This window comes from Macaca thibetana, chromosome X (genome assembly GCF_024542745.1).
Source record: "Macaca thibetana thibetana isolate TM-01 chromosome X, ASM2454274v1, whole genome shotgun sequence".
Classification (NCBI taxonomy): Eukaryota; Metazoa; Chordata; class Mammalia; order Primates; family Cercopithecidae; genus Macaca; species Macaca thibetana.
This window is the reverse complement of record NC_065598.1, coordinates 66909302-66928989: the sequence shown is the minus strand read 5'-3', so window position 1 is coordinate 66928989 and position 19688 is coordinate 66909302. Positions and strand designations below refer to the sequence as shown.

At 43.8% G+C, this 19688-nt stretch overlaps 1 protein-coding gene across 10 annotated transcripts in view; it reads right to left on the bottom strand.

The window, feature by feature from the left end:
* Positions 1-19688, bottom strand: part of DLG3 (discs large MAGUK scaffold protein 3) — a 58656-nt gene that overhangs the window by 15085 nt on the left and 23883 nt on the right. For all 10 annotated transcript variants that reach the window (XM_050776225.1, XM_050776223.1, XM_050776220.1 and 7 more), the window contains one exon: positions 10599-10713. In XM_050776225.1, the coding sequence (XP_050632182.1) occupies positions 10599-10713 (115 nt within the window). The remainder of the gene's footprint in view (positions 1-10598; positions 10714-19688) is intronic.

Here is a 19688-nt window from a genome sequence, read left to right as displayed (position 1 = left end):
GCATTTTCACTGCCTGAGTCCTGCATTTCCTAAAGCAAGGAAGACATTCTGTCAGTCACTCCTACTAAGAAGAGCATCATGAAGCAACCTCATTCTCAGTGACAATGAGAAACACTGGATGTTATTATGGGTTTCAAAGATTAGAACAAATACAGTAAGGAAAAGAACAGAACTTGAATTAAGCACAAATTAGTTTGGTGAGGGAAGGAAGGAAGATGTTAAAATGAATTTAGGAGGCTGGGAGCAGTGGCTCACACCTGTAATCCTAACACTTTGGGAGGCCGAGGTGGGCAGATCACTTGAGGTCAGGAGTTCGAGACCGGCCTGGCCAACATGGCAAAACTCCATCTCTACTAAAAATATAAAAATTAGCCAGGCAGGATGGTGGGCGCCTGTAGTCCCAGCTACTCGGGAGGCTGAGGCAGGAGAATAGCTTGAGCCCGGGTGGCAGAGGTTGCAATGAGCCAAGATTGCGCCATTGCACTCCAGCCTGGGTGACAGACTGAGACTCCATCTTCAAAACAAAACAAAACAAAACAAAACAACAAAAAAATTAAAACACATATAGCACAAGCTAAGTAAAAACAAAATAAACACAGATCAAAGTCAAAAAGATTTTGCCAGTAGTTAACTCTGCACATTGGGAATTGTACTATTCGGGCTTGTGTTTTTAAGCACAGCATGTGTTCCTTTCACAATTTTCAAAAAACATTAAGTCAATTAAAAAGAAAAAGTGGGGAAGCAGATATATCAAGCACTGGTGTGAGTCATTTACTTCAGATGAGGAACACGTTTGGTTCTAAGTTCCCTGGCAAACAAGGCAAAAAAGGAAGTTGTCTAACTCTAACTTCCCAATAAAAAATGGTACCCAAGTCTATCTGGATTTTGTTTGATGAATTTACGAATGCTGAATGAAGAAGAAATATGAACAGGATGGACAATGCTTTAAGCTATGGTTTTGTAAAAGACATAGAAATGTATCTGAGGTCTGAGATTCTGAACTGGACTATCATTCACAGTTGAGAATGCAAAAAAAATTGAACAAGAATTTCCTTTTCTATCAATCAGAACTGCAAATAGAAAAAGAATTTTGCAGACTGCTAAAGCCTCAGAGGTCATTTTGTCCAACTTTCTATCTGATAAAGGAAATCCCTTAGATATTCTCTAAGTTTCTTTCCAGCTCTAGCATTTAATGAGTCTGGGTCTTTCCTAGATCTTCTCTACCAGGCTAAACATTCCCAATTCCCTCAACAATTCCTTTGTCGTAACTTTGATTTGTTTTCCAAACCCGTGATGTGGATTTTCCCTAAATCTACTTTGCCTCTTTTTCCTGCTGAAATTCTGTTTGACTAAGAGCTGGAAAATTTCCTCAAAGACAACGAAAGTCAGGCCCAGATATGCACACGGCCTCATCTAGAACTGCATGCTGGGTGACTCTCAGACCAGGGCTCTTCTATCTCAGAAAATTTTTTAAGGCCTAAGTCACAGTCACATGTGTTTTGTTTTTTTTTTTTTTTTAAAAAAAAAGCTAATTCTTCGCCAGGCATGATGGTTCACATCTGTAATCCCAGCACTTTGAGAGGCCGAGGCGGGCGGATCACAAGGTCAGGAGATGGAGACCATCCTGGCCAACATGGTGAAACCCCATCTCTATTAAAAATACAAAAATTAGCTGGGCATGGTGATGCATGCCTGTAGTCCCAGTTACTCGGCAGGCTGAGGCAGGAGAATCACTTGAACCCGGGAGGCAGAGGATGCAGTGAGCCGAGATCACGCCACTGTACCCCAGCCTGGTGACAGAGCGAGACTCCGTCTCAAAAAAGACAAAAAAGCTAATTCTTCACTCGGCTATGTGTGGAAAAATACCATTCTTTCACTATTTAAATACTTATTCTGGCCTGGTGCAGTGGTTCACGCCTGTAATCCCAGCACTTTGGGAAGCTGAGACAGGTGGATCACCTGAGGTTGGGAGTTCGAGACCAGCCTGACCAACATGGAGAAACCCGTCTCTACTAAAAAATACAAATTAGCCGGGTATGGTGGTGCATGCCTGTAATCCCAGCTACTCGGGAGGCTGAGGCAGCAGGAGAATCGCTTGAACCCGGGAGGCGGAGGTTGCAGTGAGCAGAGATGACGCCATTGCACTCCAGCCTGGGCAACAAGAGCAAAACTCTGTCTCAAAGAAAAAATACTTAGTCTTCTTTACATGGAGTATGTGTTAGATACATGGGAAATACAAGAGCAAAGTTTATTGTCTTGTGGAGCTTACTAGGTGACAGACGGTATAGTATACTAAGGATGTTGTAGCAAGAAGCCCAAAAGGAGGACAAACCAAGGCATAGAAGGATTCACAGGGAGTACAGATCACATCTAGTTTGTACAGATCACATCTAGGGAAGCTACAAGGAGATACTGCTTTTTGAATTGGTTCTCAATGAAGATTTAGGATTTCAAAAGGTAGAACTGGGGAGAGGCCCTTCCAGCTAAAGGGAACAGTGTAAGCAAAGGTCTGGAGGCAAGAAGCACAGGGTATTTGCAGGGATCAGCCGTGCATCCAAGTCTGGCTGGGCCTCAGAGAATGGCAGGTTGGGGCCTGACTGTGGACAGCCTGTATTGTCCAGTTAAGGAGTTTGACATTCATTTAGTAGACCTTATGGGACCAACTTCATTACCTCAGCTTTCTTATCCCATTATCAGGCTAAACTTCCATGTGGAAAGAAAACCAGTAAAAGAGAACAGGCCAGCGAACTAAAGTCAAACTTCTCCCATGAGATATATTTCATGTAATCAAAAAAAGTATGTAAATTAGACCTTAATAATTTTTTAAAAAATACTGACTACTTTCCTAAGATCTTTAAGAAGCAGCTAAACTGTGGCCATCTAGCAGTGACAGTCTGTCTTAAGAACACCCTGGAATCCCAATGAAGTGACAGGGGCTGGTACCTTCTCACAAATAAATGCCTCACGGTAGGCTTGATGAGAGGAAGAAGGAATACCTTTCTCCACAACACTGATAAATCCTCTTCTTCCTCTTTTTATCCTTAGGGTAGGCACTAGAGAAAGTCAAGGCAGATACTCCCCTTTCAAATCAGGCTGAACCACTGTCCGAGGATGGAAATCCTACACATGCAAGGCCCACATGACATAGCAACCAACCACTTCAACCTGACTCAAAACTAGAGAGCATTAAAAAAAAAAAAAAAAAAAAAAAGCAAAACGTATTTGTCTCTCAATACCTAAAGAAAGGCCATAATTAACCAACTGCCACCCTGGTCTCACTATGTGTGTAGGTTTGTGTGTGTGCGCATGTGCACACGTGTGCATATGTGTTTCAGCTTCTGACAAGATAATGTGCTGAGAGAGTAGAAGGAAGTCTCAGAAACTCGTTATTCCTTCTGCACTTAGATAAAAATAATTTCATTGAAGCCTCCAAGTTAGGGACTGGTCACATCAGAGAGAAACACTGTGCCATGAGAGAATAAAACGCATGGAAATAAATTACCATCCCCAGCCTGAAGTCACAGTGCTTGATCTACAAGAAAGATGATCTGCCCCTGAATATGTTACTCGTTAGTTATGGCCACGTACCTCTACGAAGCCAGGGAGAGCCAGAGCCTGGGTATTCCTGCAACTTTTCAAACATTGAGGCCAAGCCAGAAAAATATTACATTATTTAAGAGTAAGGAAAATAGTGTAGCCCAGGGAAAATGTGACATGTAAAAACAAAGTGACGGTAGGCTACAAAGCAGCTTTCCAGAGCCATCATACCACCATGAAGAGCAGATGCAACTTCTGGGGGATGTGCAGGTTTGAGTTCTTGAGCTGATCTTCGGCACTCTAGCTCTCAAGGCTGCTGCCTGTCTCCCTAAGGAGAAAGCGTTTCCAAAGGTCTTGAAAGACAATGTTGTTTAAGAGGTGACCTTTAAAAATATCCTCGAAGGGATGCATGCGCCCACCCACAGGGATAATGTACATGCCCTAGAGGACTCTGTCCAGTCTTCCTTTCAGCTGGGTCCTCTCTGCTGGATAGAAAAGCAAGAATATAACCAGCTCAAAGTAAACAGATTATCAGGCAAAAGTTCTAGTAGTTGAGATCCTAAATTGTGAGATTTGGGTTGGAAAGATCCAGAGAAATTATAAGCACCTGGCACTGCCACTGTGATGTCTTAATGAACCGGAACGCAAAGCAAATGGTAACTAAGAAGGAAACTGGTAAAGCAGGTTTCTCAATGCAAAGCAAATGAGCATTTTAGCGCTATAGCCTCAAAGGCAAGGGGTTGCTTCTGCTAAAATAACCTAGTATTGTGCCCATCTCTCTACCTGTGGCTCGAGCCATCTGTCTATAGCCTGAGATGCTCTGTCAGTCCCCTCACCCTGCTCAGCAATTCCTCTGAGGCCCAGCCCAAGTCTCTCCCAGCTTTGTGATCCTGCCCACTCCAAATTTCCTTCTTCCAAATCCATACCATATTTGCTACCACATTTGGCAGCAACCTTTCTTTTTATTTTCTCCTTATTGCTATTTAATTCTTGCAAGGTTTTTTTGATGTTTCATATTACACCGCCAAAGTGGAAGCCCTTTGAAAACTGAGACCATGTCTTATGCTTCATGTGGGATTCTGAATCCTTGTGAATCGTGGGTGAGACCTGGCTACAGGGGATGGAGTGTCCACAGAAGACCCTCCCAGTTACTCCCTAGTTACTAACCCTGAGAGTGTTCCCTCCCATAGTAACTGGGGTCTAAGAGATCACTTTATTCCTTTGGCCAGAAAGTATTGGATAAAGGCCACACATTATTTGACGACTAAGCAGCCCATCCCTTGCCCAGTCTGTATAAAGCATGCACAGAAAGTTATAAAGCAACAGTCACTCATCAGCCCTTGACCTTAGTGAGAGTTCAATTTCCAGCAGCCTCTGAAGAGCAGCCTAACAGCACAAACCCGAGCACTCAGACAGGCACAGTGTAGGCCAACACAAAACGAGTGAATTGGGCCTCCCTGGTGTATCTTGAAGAAAGGTACATGGAGAGCAGGTTAAGAGCACCTTCCTCCTTTGTCTGTCTCAAAGTGTCAGGCCTTATGGCAATTATGACGTTGGAGAGGCATTCAAGGACCGATTAGCCCGCAATGAGTAACTGTTTGGGGCTCAAAGCACTTGCAGATGATAGGATGAGCTGAGGGATAATGAGTGCAAGCCCAGGACTAGTGTTTGGGAATAGGCAGTTCTAGAAATCACTGACGTAGGAAGCTCTGCCCCACCCTCTGGTAGCCCTGAACACTTACATATATTATTGTTGTTTTTAAAAATGCATATTATTCTTGCCCCCAAATTCTATCAGATAGTGAAGCCTGCCAATATTTCCCCATTGGCATCTTAATCCACTATTGAAACTCATTAATAAACAAGACCAAGTCAGGCTTCACCAAGCACCACCCTGGGCAAAGCAGAGTAGTTGCACAATTAATGTCTGCTGGTTCACAGGAATGAGCATTCTCCAGCCTTCTTTAATGACCAAGCCAATATGTCTGACATTGTTTCTTGAATCAAGACTACAGATGCTCCAACATGATTTCCTTCCTAGAGTGGGAAGACGACTAAGATGGCAGATGGCCAGTCAGGAGGCCGGGACTCCCAGACTACTTGAATGCTGTCCTGTGGCTGCAAAGAATGCAGCCAGGCTAGCCTGAACAGACTTTCAAAAGCTATTTATACAACTGTACTCTTGAGTCTCTTGGCAACATTTGGAGCACAAGGTCTTTCCTTTACTCATTCAATAAATAAATTAAATTAAATTAAATACAAGTATAGAACAAAGTCATCCCTGGAACTCTAACCTACCCAGTGTCTTTGTATTGCCTTCACATCAGAATGCTCTGAGTTAAACATCTACCCATTCCAACCCTGAGCAAGAAGTTCAAGAGAGGTTTATTTCTGTGGACTCTTCCAGTGGGCAAGGCAAATTCTCCAGCAGAGCAAAAGCCCTAGGCTGGGCAGACTGAGGTGCTGTGCTCATTCTGGTCATCTACTTAAGAGATGATTCTAGCACAGTGAAGTATGAGGAAGGTCCTTCCAAATAAGTCACTGATGACTTTAAAATCAAGTTTCATTTTCCAAATACTGCTCTTTCCTTCTTCCTCCTGCTCCCTGCTCTACAAACCCCATGTCCCCTGTGGTTGGTACAGCTGCAGCTCCCTAGGGTTTCACCTGTTAGAGCCTCTGTTGCAGCTCTAAGAGGGTGTTATTTACTTCAAAATAGCTTTGCAAACCCATGCACACCAAAGGTGGATAGATATTCGGGGGGGGGGGAAGGAAAGCAAAATAATTATGTCATAGGGGAAGTGACAGCAAAAGAGAGGTGACACCCAAACTGAAAAAGGGTTCCCTCACTTTAACCACCTTCTGCTTAATCTTTTCTGGGTAGATGGCGAACTGCCAGAGGGCAGGGACCATACCTGCTGCTTCCTTGAATCTACCCTGCAACTGTGCCCAAATTCTCAGCCTTGTGTTTTACTGCTTTCTACATAGTAGGAGCTAAAGTAAGTGTGACGTTTATTTTTTATAATTTTTTATAGAGACAGGGTCTTGCTCCGTCACCCAGGATGGAATACAGCGTCATGATGACAGCTTACTGAAGTCTCAACCTCCTGGGCTCAAGTGATCCTCTTGCCTCAGCCCCTTGAGTAGCTGGGACTACAGACACATGTCACCACACCTGGCTAATTAAAAAATTTTTGCTTTTTAAGAGGGGTGCTCACTATGTTGTGCAGGCTGGTCTCGAACTTCTGGGCCCAAGCTGGAGTCCCAGCTTGGCCTCCCAAAGTGCTGGGATTACTGGTGTGAGCTGCCACACCCAGCCTTGATTGCTTGTTAAAAACATGTATTTTCCTGGGCCGGGCACGGTGACTCACGCCTGTAGTCCCAGCACTTTGAGAGGCTGAGGCTGGTGGATCACGAGGTCAGGAGATCAAGACCATCCTGGCTAAGACGGTGAAACCCTGTCTCTACTAAAAATACAAAAAATCAGCCGGGTGTGGTGGCGGGCACCTGTATTCCCAGCTACTCGGGAGGCTGAGGCAGGAGAATGGCGTGAACCCAGGAGGCAGAGCTTGTAGTGAGCCCAGATCGCACCACTGCACTCCAGCCTGGGCGACAGAGCAAGACTGCGTCTCAAAACACACACACACACACACACACACACACACACACACACACTCTCACACACGTATTTTCCCAAACCTGGTGAATCCAAAGCACTGGAAAAGGAGCCTGGGAATCTGTATTTTTACTAGCATTCCAGCTGATTCCTATGAGGAAGTTGGGGAAACACTGAAAGAACCACTTTATAGTCAGAGCAGCCAGGTTCAAGTTCCAGTTTTGGAACTTCTTAGCTATCTAACTGGAGTCTCAGTTTTCTCATCTGCAAAATGGGAATCATAATATCTACTTTGTAGGATTATTAAAGGGATATTAAAAGCCATTTAAAGAGAATAACAAAGGTCTTGATGTACCATGTGTTCCCTAAATGTTTGTTCCCCTTTATCCTGAAGACACTGAGGAACTAGTGAAAGCTTTTGAGCAGATCATGTTCAGATTATTGCTTTAGTTTCAACCCCCTCTGCAACACCCAGGCAAATGGTTTCCCAGCCTCTTCTGTAACACCCTGAGTGACAAAAGATCGAATTTACTATATCCGGAAGCAGTCCATTCCATTTTCAGACAGTTTTAATCATTAGCTCTTCCTTCCTTATGTTGAGCAGAGATCTGCCTTGGGTGACAGAACAAATCTAATCCCTTTTCCACATGATAGGGTGAGGCAATTAACTTAGATAAGGAAAGCACATGCCGCTTGTTTGAGGCACTGAGAGGGCAGTTTTATTTATGCACATATCCAGCAAGTAGTTGATATGCAGGTCTGTAGTTCAGTAAAGAGATCAGGAATGTCATTTATATGGCAGGATTTGAAGCTATGAAAATAAATGACATTGCCATTTGGGGGGCAGGACTAATGAAAGTATTAAGGAATAGTAAGCAGGGTAGAAAGGGAGCCTTTAAAGAAGAAAGCAGGTAATTCATGGAAACAAATGTGGTGAAGAGGTCAGAACAATGTCAGAGAACCAGCGAACCAGTCACTAAATTTGAAGACTAAGAAGTCACCCACTGATCCCTGACAGACAGTCAGGCTTCTGCTCCCCTGGAGCTTTCCAGAGCTGCTCAGAGCCACACTACCACATTGAAAAGCAGATGCACGCTTCCTTTTGGGCTAAAGAGAGGTGATTTGAAGCAGGAGCAAGTACTCCAACATTTCCCAACCTGGATGTTGACATAGGTTTCTCAAATAAGGCTCCCATGCTCTATCTTTGGGGAAACACTGCCTAGTACAGTCCTTCCTGGAGATTAATCACAGGCAAGAGCCCCATTTTCCTCTGTTTAAGCCTGCATTTGCCCAACTTACTAAACCACTGATTTTTCACACAATATTACTAATTATTTTGAGGAGCTAGTGTTTTCTGGCCAATAATTTGGCAAATGCAGTAAGCAAAGGGATACAAGACAATAGTTTAAGGGACTATTGGTATCAAGGGATATATTTTTCTTTTTAAGAATGGAAGAAGCTTAAATATGTTTACATGCTGAAGAAAAGGAACCAAGTGTAGAGTGAAAGGCCAAAAGCAGGAACAAAAGGGAAGACAGCAAGCCAGGTTCCGATAAAGGGGTTAGCTTAGCAAAGGGCCTCAGCTCAATGTTTAGCCATAAGACACTAAGTCCCCTGATTAAATCTAGCGATCACAAATGGTTACTATTTTCCTAACCACATCTACTTTCCTCAGAGGATACAGACAATTTATCTAGAGAAGGTTACGGGCAGATTATATAAACTGATTCACTAGACACAGTCATGGTCTCCACCCTCGCCTCAGAGTTAAGCTGAATGTATCCCCTTGAATTCCCTTGCCTGGGCCAGGGAAGAGTGCTCCAGATTGGGAGCCAATGCCCCATTCCCCCTGCCCAGGCAGAGAGAACTCTAACACAGGATAGGCGGAGAGGGGAAATCTAAAAATAAAGCTCTCCAAAGAAACTGTCTTGCCTAAAGAGCAGCTTCCCACGCACACTGGAGTGCCACATCTGCGGGGGCTGGAAGCACGGAACGGAACAATCCTGACCAAGTCATATAAGCATTACCTATTTTAGGGGGTCAACAGTGCATTTCTGATTTCCCCCATCAGCACCCCAGTATCCAGGCTGCAGACTGGGAAAAAGGGCTTTAGTGACAGAAAACAAAACTTTCTTTTCCAGGGTACTGGAAAAATGACCAGTGACTAGTCCTGCCTTCCTACCATCCTCCCTTCACAGCTTGAGGTAAGCATAGCAAATGCTTTCAACACACAAGGGGTGGAGTTGAGGGTTCACATTAGAGAAGATTGTGAAGGGTTCTAGTGGGCTTCAGGCTCAGAGATGGGCTCCCTCAGCTCCACTCCCTGCCATAGAGTCAGGGATCACCAACTGGGGAAAAAGAAAAGCAAGCACCATGAGAAAAATTGCAATTAGCATTGACATCTCTTTGCTATTGTCATCTCACACCCCAAGGACAGAGCAGTTGTCACGTTGCCAAGCAACTAGCAAGCGCAACTTCCAGGCCAGGTATCAGAGGCCACTAGAAAAAGTTCAGCCCAAGAGTTTGATATGACCCCACACCTAAGCATTAAACACAATACTGTAGCGACTTCTGGCTCAGGAGAGTAATCCCCACCACCTTTTGCTAAGGGCTTTAACCTTGGAGAGATACAATGTACTTGGCACCAGATTTTGGAGTTTTGCCAAGAAGACAAAGCAGGAAGAAGGAAGCTATCCCTAATTCTATGAGGAGTCCACAATATTCGCTTGGCACTCCAACTCCCCAGGAGATTTGTACTTTGACCTGACAAAGTATTATGCTATGCCTCAAGGGTCAGAGAAGCTCAACCTTGGAAATATCTTGGAATAGCTTTCAGCAGCAATATACTCCATGCCACCTATCTGTTCCCTCCACCCCCTCCCTCTTCCTAGGGCACATACACTATACATCCCATGATTCATAGATACAGCAGACCAGTGCAGCGGGTGGTGAGGGGGGAATGGAATCACAATAAAACATCCAGAATGCAGCAACCTGTCAGTTCTTTGGTCTCTTAAAACAGACCCTGTACCAGAACACTGCGATAGTTGCTATGCTCAGATACAAATCCTGATGTCTATCTTGCATACATGGAAAGGGATGGGGGGGTGGCAAGTTTCCCCTCAAAGCACAGATTGCAAGCAAAGTACTTTGAACATTTGACTGATATTTGAATGCTGACTAGCAACAATCACCTAACAGTCTTTTACAATTATAGCAAACTGAAATTTTCCCATACTGAGTCATTCATGAGCTAAAAGGAAGAAGCCAGCTCACAAAAGGGAGGAGACACTGACCATAAAATACACAACCTAAGCATACAGTGAGAATCGTTATTTTAGTACTGGGAGTACATACTTCCTAGCTCACTAGTTAAATAAGAAGGGCTGGGTTGGCATGGAGCTCTCCTCGTCCAGCACAAGGGCTAGTGCTCTGAAGGGCAACTTACCTGACATACAAGGACCTCTTCTCACTTGTTCGGAGGGACCCAGATCCAGAGCTCATGCTGCTGTTCATCATTTGTTCTCGCAAGTCATGTATCTTCGATTCAAAGCGACTGTATTCTGTCGCGGAAACAAGGGAAAAGACAGGAAAAGAATGAACTCAAGGAGCTCCCCTGAGCTTGCATGCCAGCAGCCAAAGAGCCAGAAGGCCCCTTGGCTTAAAAGCAGCCAGAGCCAGCCCACTCTGTCTTTGCTTTGATAAGCAAAGTCCCTCCTCCTAACCACAGAAAGACAGACTTCCTTTCAGCCCCAGACTAACAGAAGGAAAGAATGCACCTGAAAAGGGAGTAGCATTTGGGCAGGTCAAATGCAAAAAGCTCTTACCTGCCTCAGAAATCTCACTGATCCTTTAAAAAAATAACAACTGGAAAAAGGTTCCAGTGCAACCTTTATAAATCTTTAGAGCCGACACTAAGGCCCAAGGAGAGCAGATGGGAAAGGAGACTTTCCCAAAAAGCGGATTGCAGAGAACAGATGGCCCTGAGATGCAGAGCAGAGGGGCTGGAAAGGACCTGAGGTCATTATATCATTGTTAGGCAAGAAGACAATTTTTTCAGGATGACTTCTTGGCTGGGGTGAAGGGGGGTGATATTGGAACCCAGTACAGAGGTAAAAACAAACAAACCTGACAACCGTAACAACCATATGAGGAGAATTAAAGCTCTCCTGAGTTATTTCCCTTTTAACCAATAGCCTCTTTGGCTTCAGTAACATACACTAAAACATAAATTCTCCCAAATCGAGAAGTCGGCGGACACCTCTCACCTCCAAAATCATCTAGGCATTGAGGTCATAAGTCCATCCCTAACCTTACAGCCCAGTGAGACCATCACAACAGCCGGAAACAGCCTTATCACTCTGGAAATGTAATACAGGTTTATGCCCAATTTAAGAAAACCTGATACAAGAAAATTAACTCTAGCTGTACAATTGTTATAAAAGGTTTTTATAGGGCTGCTTTGCTGTACATTCTCCAAGGACATTTAAAATACAATATTCACACTTACCAAACACACAATTACACATTTTCCAGGCCTATAATTGCCACATAAAATGGGGTATTATCTAAGGCCACAGGCTGTGGAAATACTGGAAAACAGGCACACTTCACTATGACAAGCTGACTTTAAAGGAAGCCAAAATTTATAGTAGGGGTTGAAGGTTGGGAAACTGCTTTAAAAAACACACTTCCAGAGGAAAAAATTCCACAAAAGCAATTTCGTGCACCATAGAGGGCTGGCAAGAAGCATCCCCACCTAGTCCGTATGACTCTACAGGAGAAAACAAAACACCTGTTCCGGCACCTGACACTCCCCTTCCCTCGACAAAGCAACCGGACTGACCTTCAACTGGGTGTAAGGGGAAATGCTAAAGCCTAAAGGGGAAGGAATGGAGTCAGGCAAATAACCTCCTCTCAACAAAGTTTCTTTTGTTCATTGTGGTATCAATTTAACCAACTGGTTAAATTCGTGCGCTCTTTCATTCATCACACACCGGTGTTATGGTGATTTGTCCTCATTACCTACTCCTGTTCCTGAAATCCTGGAGGAAGCAGTTAAGTCACTGACTCACCCATTAAATGTTGCAGGGGGGCGGTGGGTAGAGAGACAACAGCTGGACAATGTTCCTGTTCTGAGGGTTACATAGCAACCCATCAATATCAATGAGGTGCCCCAACCTAAAGGTAGGGGTAGTGACCAATTTGTCACAGAAGCCCTGGACTGTCATAGAGCACAGCAGCAGGCCAGTCTACCTCTGGAGACCGCCTGGGTGCTGGCCCCACCCCAAGGCTTGGCCCTCTACACTGGGTGGGGATTGTTTCTCATTCGTTCCTTTCTGGCCCTCCTCTGAGTTCACTGGCTATGGGCAGAACCATGTGAGACAAAGATTTCTGACCAGGCAGCCCTTTCTTAGGGGAAGATAAATAAAAGAGACAACTATGCATTGAACTGTGAACAAAAAAGTACACCCAATCTATCTTTAAGCCATGTTTTCCCCTTCTTGAAACTTGTTTATATATTCCCTTCTTTGGAATTGACTTGCCCGCTGAACTCCAACTCAGCAGCAGGTCATGGCGGTTGCTTAGTAACTACATTTCTTTAAAAATCCTTTAAAAAACAACCACCAAACCACCATTTCCTCAAAGCTCCTAATCCAAGGCTGATAATTCTGGGCCAGAGGGCCCACTTAAAATAGACTAGAGAAAAAGAACAAAGCTATTGCTTGAAGGCATACACTTTTTGTTTTTACATGTGCTGCTAAAATTTCAAGTTTATTAAATTGTGTTTTATTCACTTTTTTTCCATTCGGATGATCCCCTTAGAGTTCCAGCTCCCCATCAGTCTCTGGCTTTTATTTGTAGATTTATCTAAAGTCTACTAGGCAGAGCAGCCTTTGAATAAATGATTGTTGGGTAAATGAGGAGCAAATTAGAAAACTGTGTCCAAGTTGACACTTCTATTCTTAAACTAATAAACTTAATGGTTTATTTAACTGATGGCTGCCAGCTTCACTGAGGGCTTAGAAGGGTAGTTAAGAAGCATTCACATTTACTTTTGTTCCCAAGGTTAACAGTTGGGAGCAATTGGGGTTTATTATTTTTAAACACCCTTTTGAGATGTTAACAACCCACAATGGGCAGCTGATTAACAGACTTTGTATACAACAAAGAAAAATCATTCAAACAAAAAACTGTTTAGAATAGACTTAGATACTACCTCCTCTTAAATATTAGAGGTATCATTTTCCCAGGACAAAAGCTTCCCTTAAAAAGCATCTCAGTTCTAAGACTTCAGGACTCACCAAGCTCCCTCCTTCCCTCTGATTTGTCACTAACACAGCCATCACAGCCAATGCTGGAGGACATCTCCTAGGCCAAAGTCACCGCCTAGGAAGCCCACCTGACCAGCCTCTAACCCAGAGGGCCCACTTCAAAGAAGCAACACTTAATAGTATACTAAAATCTCAAGTCTACTAAACTGCTCTTTGTTTTTTCCCATTCAGATGAACCCAACTGTTTGTGACCCACAAAGATATCCATACAGTCATCGCCCTCTTTCCTTTTTCCCAGTTAATCACAGAGAAACAAGTGGGAGGGGGCACAATCAGAGGTCAGTACCAAAGAAGGGTTTTGCCCCAGTCACTGACAAGCTGGGGTGCCTCTAAAAGATCAGGATTTGGCGCCCCATCCCAGATACACAGAATCAGAACCTACTGAGCAGGGGCCCAGGAATCTGCATTTTAACAAGCATCAATGTGATTCTGATAAAGTTTGGAGCTACTGGTCTTAACTTACAGAATTGGATCCTGCAGTGTCTCTCAAAAGGAAGATGGGGCCAGAGAGTGGATAAGCTCTCAAAAATAAAATTTGGCAATACAATTGCAAATCCTTCGGGAAAGGAAAGCCCTAAAGATGCCGCAGTCTTATGTGCCTGCAAAGAAAGCTGCTGAGTTTACACTTTTTAAAAATTCTGTATCACTTCTCCATCCCACTCCCCAGAAGATACCACTGTTGGTATTTTTAGTATGTGTCCTTCCAGACTTACTTCTATGCATATATGGTTTATATACATGTACTCACAATTCACACACAAGCTTTTTTCATTTTCTCACACATCATGAAAACCCATCCATGTTGGCCAAGCATGGTGGCTCACCTGAGGTCAGAAGTTCAAGACCAGTGTGACCAACACAGTGAAACCCTGTCTCTACAAAAATACAAAAATCAGCCAGGTGTGGTAGCACATGCCTGTAGTCCCAGCTACTCATGAGGTTGAAGCAGGAGAATCATTTGAACCCAGGAGGCGAGGGTTGCAGTGAGCCGAGATCATGCCACTGCACTCCAGCCTCGGTGACAGAGCAAGACTGTCTCAAACAAGCAAGCAAACAAACAAAAAACCATCCATGTCAGTATACAGACCTCATTTTAATAGCTGCATAGGATTCTATACTATGGACAGACCGTAATTTATTCAGTCATATTCCAATTGATACACATTTAAGTTGTTTACAATTCTTAATATTATAATCAATGCTGCATTGTGTATTTGTGGGGTTTTTTTTTTATATATATATTATTTTTTGTAGAGATGGGAGTCTCACTATGTTGCCAGGCTGGTCTCGAACTCCTGACCTCAAGGGATCCACCTGCCTCGGCCTCCCAAAGTGCTAGGATTACAGGCATGAGCCACCGTGCCCAGCCTGCACTGTATATTTGAGCATTTCTGTTGCACAGATTACTAGAAGTGAAACTGCAGGGTCAAATTATACGCAAATTAAAATTTTTGATTAGCACTACCAAATTGAACCCCAACATTCTGAAACCCTTCTGACTGAGGATAAACTACTATACCAAAGCTTCTAGTACTTTTTCTGTTTCTGAAGTGGAGGCAGAATTTACCTTTGAGGACAAATTGATTTTTTGTTTGGAGAAAAACACTTTAAATGACACCCCTTTTTCCCTGCATACAACCAGTGTTTTCTCAAATTTTGCTGATGTTTCTTCCTAATTGCTTCCTCAATCTATTTCTTTATACCTTTAATTGTCATTGCCTTACTGTTGTTTTCACGTCTTAATTTTCCCTTGACTATTTTATTATCTCTTCTCTGGGCCACTGCTATATCTCTCTAACTGGTCTCCTGCCCCAAGGCTTTACAAACTCAAATCCAGATTAGATTCTTATTTGAAAAGCTTTCCTAAAGCTTGAATTTGTAGCCCCCCGTCCAAGTATCTATAATGACTCAATGAGCACTAAAGAATTTTACTTTTAATATGTCAACTAATCTTTCAAGGACTGCTACAACCATCCTCCCATCACACCCAGCCTATCTAGCCCACATCTCAATTACACAGGTCTTTTTGAGCTAGCCTGCCTGGACCCCTTGAATACAGCTTGTTCAGTTCTACCTGTTATTCCCTGCTCCTGAAATATTTCTCCCCTGCCTGACACTAAACAACCTTTACATTCTTCACCATCTTTCCTACCTCATTTCAAGAAGTTTTATTCATTCATTTATTTATTCAAATATTTTCTAAGTTTGGGCACAGTGACTTACACCTGTAATCCCAACGCTTTGGGAGGCCAAGGTAGAAGTATTGCTTGAAACCAGGAGTTCAAGACCAGCCTGGGCAATATAATGAGACCCCAATTCTACAAAAAATTCAAAAATTAGCTGGGCATGGTGGTGCACACCTATAGTCCTAGCTACTTGAGAGGCTGAGGTAGAAGGATCACTTGAGGTCAGGAGTTTGAGGCTGCAGTGTGCTATGATCACACCTCTGGACTCCAGCCTAGGTGACAGAGTGAGACGCTGTCTCTAAAAAAAAAAAAATTACTGAATGTCTACTGTGTATCAGGTATTGTGCTAGCTGCTGAGAATATAATGGTAATCAAAATAGTCCCTAGAAATTACAATTACAAAACAAACAATTATTTCATTACAATTGTGATAATTGTGATGAAGAAAATGCTAAGAGAGAGACTAATAGGGTGACTTAACCTACCGGTGGGAGGGGGGTGGAGTTCAACAAAGGTTTCCCTGAGGAAGTGACATTTAAGCTGAGTCCAGCGAAAGGGCACTGGTGAAGCAAGCATTCCAGACAGAAGGAACAGCATTATGTAAGGGTACAAAATGTATGGAACATAGGAATGTAAGGGGATACTGGCAGGAGATAAGACTAAGAGGTAAGCAGGGGTCAGATCATACAAGGCCTTGTAGACTATGGTAACGTTATTAGCTTTTTTTTTTTTTTTTTTTGAGACAGAGTTTCGCTCTTGTCACCCAGGCTGGAGTGCAGTGGAATGATCTCAGCTCACTGCAACCTCCACCTCCTAGGTTCAAGCGATTCTCCTGCCTCAGCCTCCCGAGTAGCTGGGATTACAGGCGCCTGCCACCACTCCCAGCTAATATTTGTATTTTTAGTAGAGACAGGGTTTCACCATGTTGGCCAGGCTGGTCTCAAACTCTTGACCTCAGGTGATCTGCCCGCCTCAGCCTCCCACAGTGTTGGGATTACAGGCGTGAGCCACTGTGCCCGGACGGGTTATTTGCTTTTATCCTAAGATAAATTCTTTCTCAATGCAAAGAAGCCATTGAATGATTTTAAGGAAAGGAAGGACATGATCAGGTATGTGTGTCACTTTGGCTACTGTGGAGAGAATAAGTGCAGCGTCTTATATCTACATTTAAGTTTCTTGACCGACGAAGCACATGCTTTCTATGTTTGTGTATCCTCCACAGCCCCTAGTATAAGAAGCCCCTGCTTTTACAGCATCCAAACCAGCTAGCCCTTCAGCCTTTGCTCAAACATGTCCAATACTGGGAAGCTCTCTAATTCTTTTTTTTCTTTTCCTTTTTTTTTCTTTTTTGAGACAGGAGTCTCGTTCTGTCACCCAGGCTGGAGTGCAGTGGTGCGATCTCGGCTCACTGCAGTGTCTGCCTCCCAGGTTCAAGGAATTCTTGTGCCTCAGTGTCCCGAGTAGCTGGGATTACAGGTGCCCACCACCACATCCAACTAATTTTTTTGTATTTTTAGTAGAGACGGGGTTTCACCATGTTGGCCAGGCTAGTCTCGAACTCCTGACCTCAAGTGATCCACCAACCTCAGCCTCCCAAAGTGTTGGGATTATAGGCGTGAGCCACTGTACCCAGCCGAGAAAATTTTTTGGTTCAGCGCCATCCCTTCTGCCAGCTGGTCCTAATTTTCGTGTCTAAAACAGCATAAAACAAGATGGGTTCTTTCCTTCAGAACAGTGTGAAGGAATAGTTTAAAGAAGGTCAAAGAGTTGGAAAAGCCTGGAACAAGACTACTGAATAGGCCGGGCGCGGTGGCTCAAGCCTGTAATCCCAGCACTTTGGGAGGCCGAGACGGGCGGATCACGAGGTCGGGAGATCGAGACCATCCTGGCTAACACGGTGAAACCCCGTCTCTACTAAAAAAATACAAAAAACTAGCCGGGCGAGGTGGCGGGCGCCTGTAGTCCCAGCTACTCGGGAGGCTGAGGCAGGAGAATGGCGTGAACCCGGGAGGCGGAGCTTGCAGTGAGCTGAGATCCGGCCACTGCACTCCAGCCTGGGCGACAGAGCGAGACTCTGTCTCAAAAAAAAAAAAAAAAAAAAAAAAAAGACTACTGAATAAAATGGGAGTAGATGGCAGAGTGCAAACAGGGGAAGGGGAAGTAATGGTAGGTTGCAGGCCAGATTATAAGTGCTTGAGATAGGGCTTTTCTTACTAGGGAATGGGAACTGCGTTTAAGTGTTTAAACAGGAAAGTAATACAATTAGAACTAGGTTTGAGGGAAAATTATTCTGGGGGTGTAATATAGAATGGAGGACAGAGAGAGAGAGATAACAGAGAACAGGAAGCTACTCTACTACTACAGACAATAATTATAAAGGCCTGACATTGTATAAGAGCAATGAAGACAGAAGAGACAGGAATCAAGAAATATGTTGGGGCCGGGCGCGGTGGCTCAAGCCTGTAATCCCAGCACTTTGGGAGGCCGAGGCGGATGGATCACGAGGTCAGGAGATCGAGACCATCCTGGCTAACATGATGAAACCCCGTCTCTACTAAAAATACAAAAAACTAGCCGGGCGTGGTGGCGGGCGCCTGTAGTCCCAGCTACTCGGAGGCTGAGGCGGGAGAATGGCGTGAACCCGGGAGGTGGAGCTTGCAGTGAGCCGATATCGCGCCACTGCACTCCAGCCTGGGCGACAGAGCGAGACTCCGTCTCAAAAAAAAAAAAAAAAAAAAAGAAATATGTTGGATCCTTCAAAAGTGGAGAAAGACAAAAAAGAAATATATTGGAGCTTGAAGGGAGAAAATTTTGACATCTGATTGGATGTAGAGTGAGAAAGGATCAAAGGCAAAGAAGCTGAGTTTTTTTCTGGGAGACATGGAAATGGTGGGATATCAGCCATAATGCAGAATGATCTCAAGAATGTCCTCAAAAAGTTACATCTTCTCCAGGTTAACTGTTGTTATTTCCTTAACCATTCTCCATCCAACATAGTTTCCAGACCCTCCACTACCTCACCCTTGTAAACTCTAGTGCTCAGAATTAGTGGTGATGTCGTTTACTAAAATATAAGCTCCTTGATGTGGTTTTTGCTTCCTTCTCAAGGTTTAGTGTGGCGATCTGCACTCCTGTTACGTCAACATTTATTGAATGTGCCAACTGGATATAGAGGTCTGACAGGACAAATCTGGACTCTGTAATTCTCAAATTTTGGCTCCTCAGGAACAAATGGGAGAAAAAAAAGAATACAAACTTTCTCCTTTCACATGCCCAAACATGCTAAAAACTGACCAACAAAACCATGAACCACTTCTGCAAAACACTAACATGTCAGAGGTTTCAAGATATACTTAACAGCCCAATAAAGCATCAAAGGGGACTGAAACTACAAGGTTCACTATTGCGAACTGGACACACACCCAAGCTTCCCAGTCCATCTCTCCTCTAAGCCTCTGCTTGCAAATCCATCTACCTCCCTAATGACAGGAAAATTGTCAAAAATTAAAAATGACATTTTTTATTAATTTGGAAAGCTGAGAGGTGCTCAGTTTCTCAACCTGTATTGTTTATTTGGTTCTATTTGATTATAGACAGGAAAATATTGTAGAGACAGGAAACAAGTGGTAGCAACAGAAGATATTTATTCTGCATGTAGTATAGACTACAAACGACTCAAATGAAGATATAAAAGGCAAAAGTTACAAATTAACATCCTGTCTATCAAATTTAGAAATGACGCTGGGTGCAGTGGCTCACTCCTGTAATTCCAGCAATTTGGGAGGCCGAGGCAGGTGGATCACTGGAGGTGAGGAGTTCAAGACCAGCCTGGCCAACACGGTGAAAGCCCGTCTCTATTAAAAATACAAAAATTAGCCAGGCGTGGTGGCAGGCACCTGTAATCCCAGCTACTCAGGAGGCTGAGGCACAAGAATCGCTTGAATTTAGGAGGCGGAGGTTGCAGTGAGCTGAGATCGTGCCGCTGCACTCCAGCCTGGGTGACAGAGTGAGACTCCA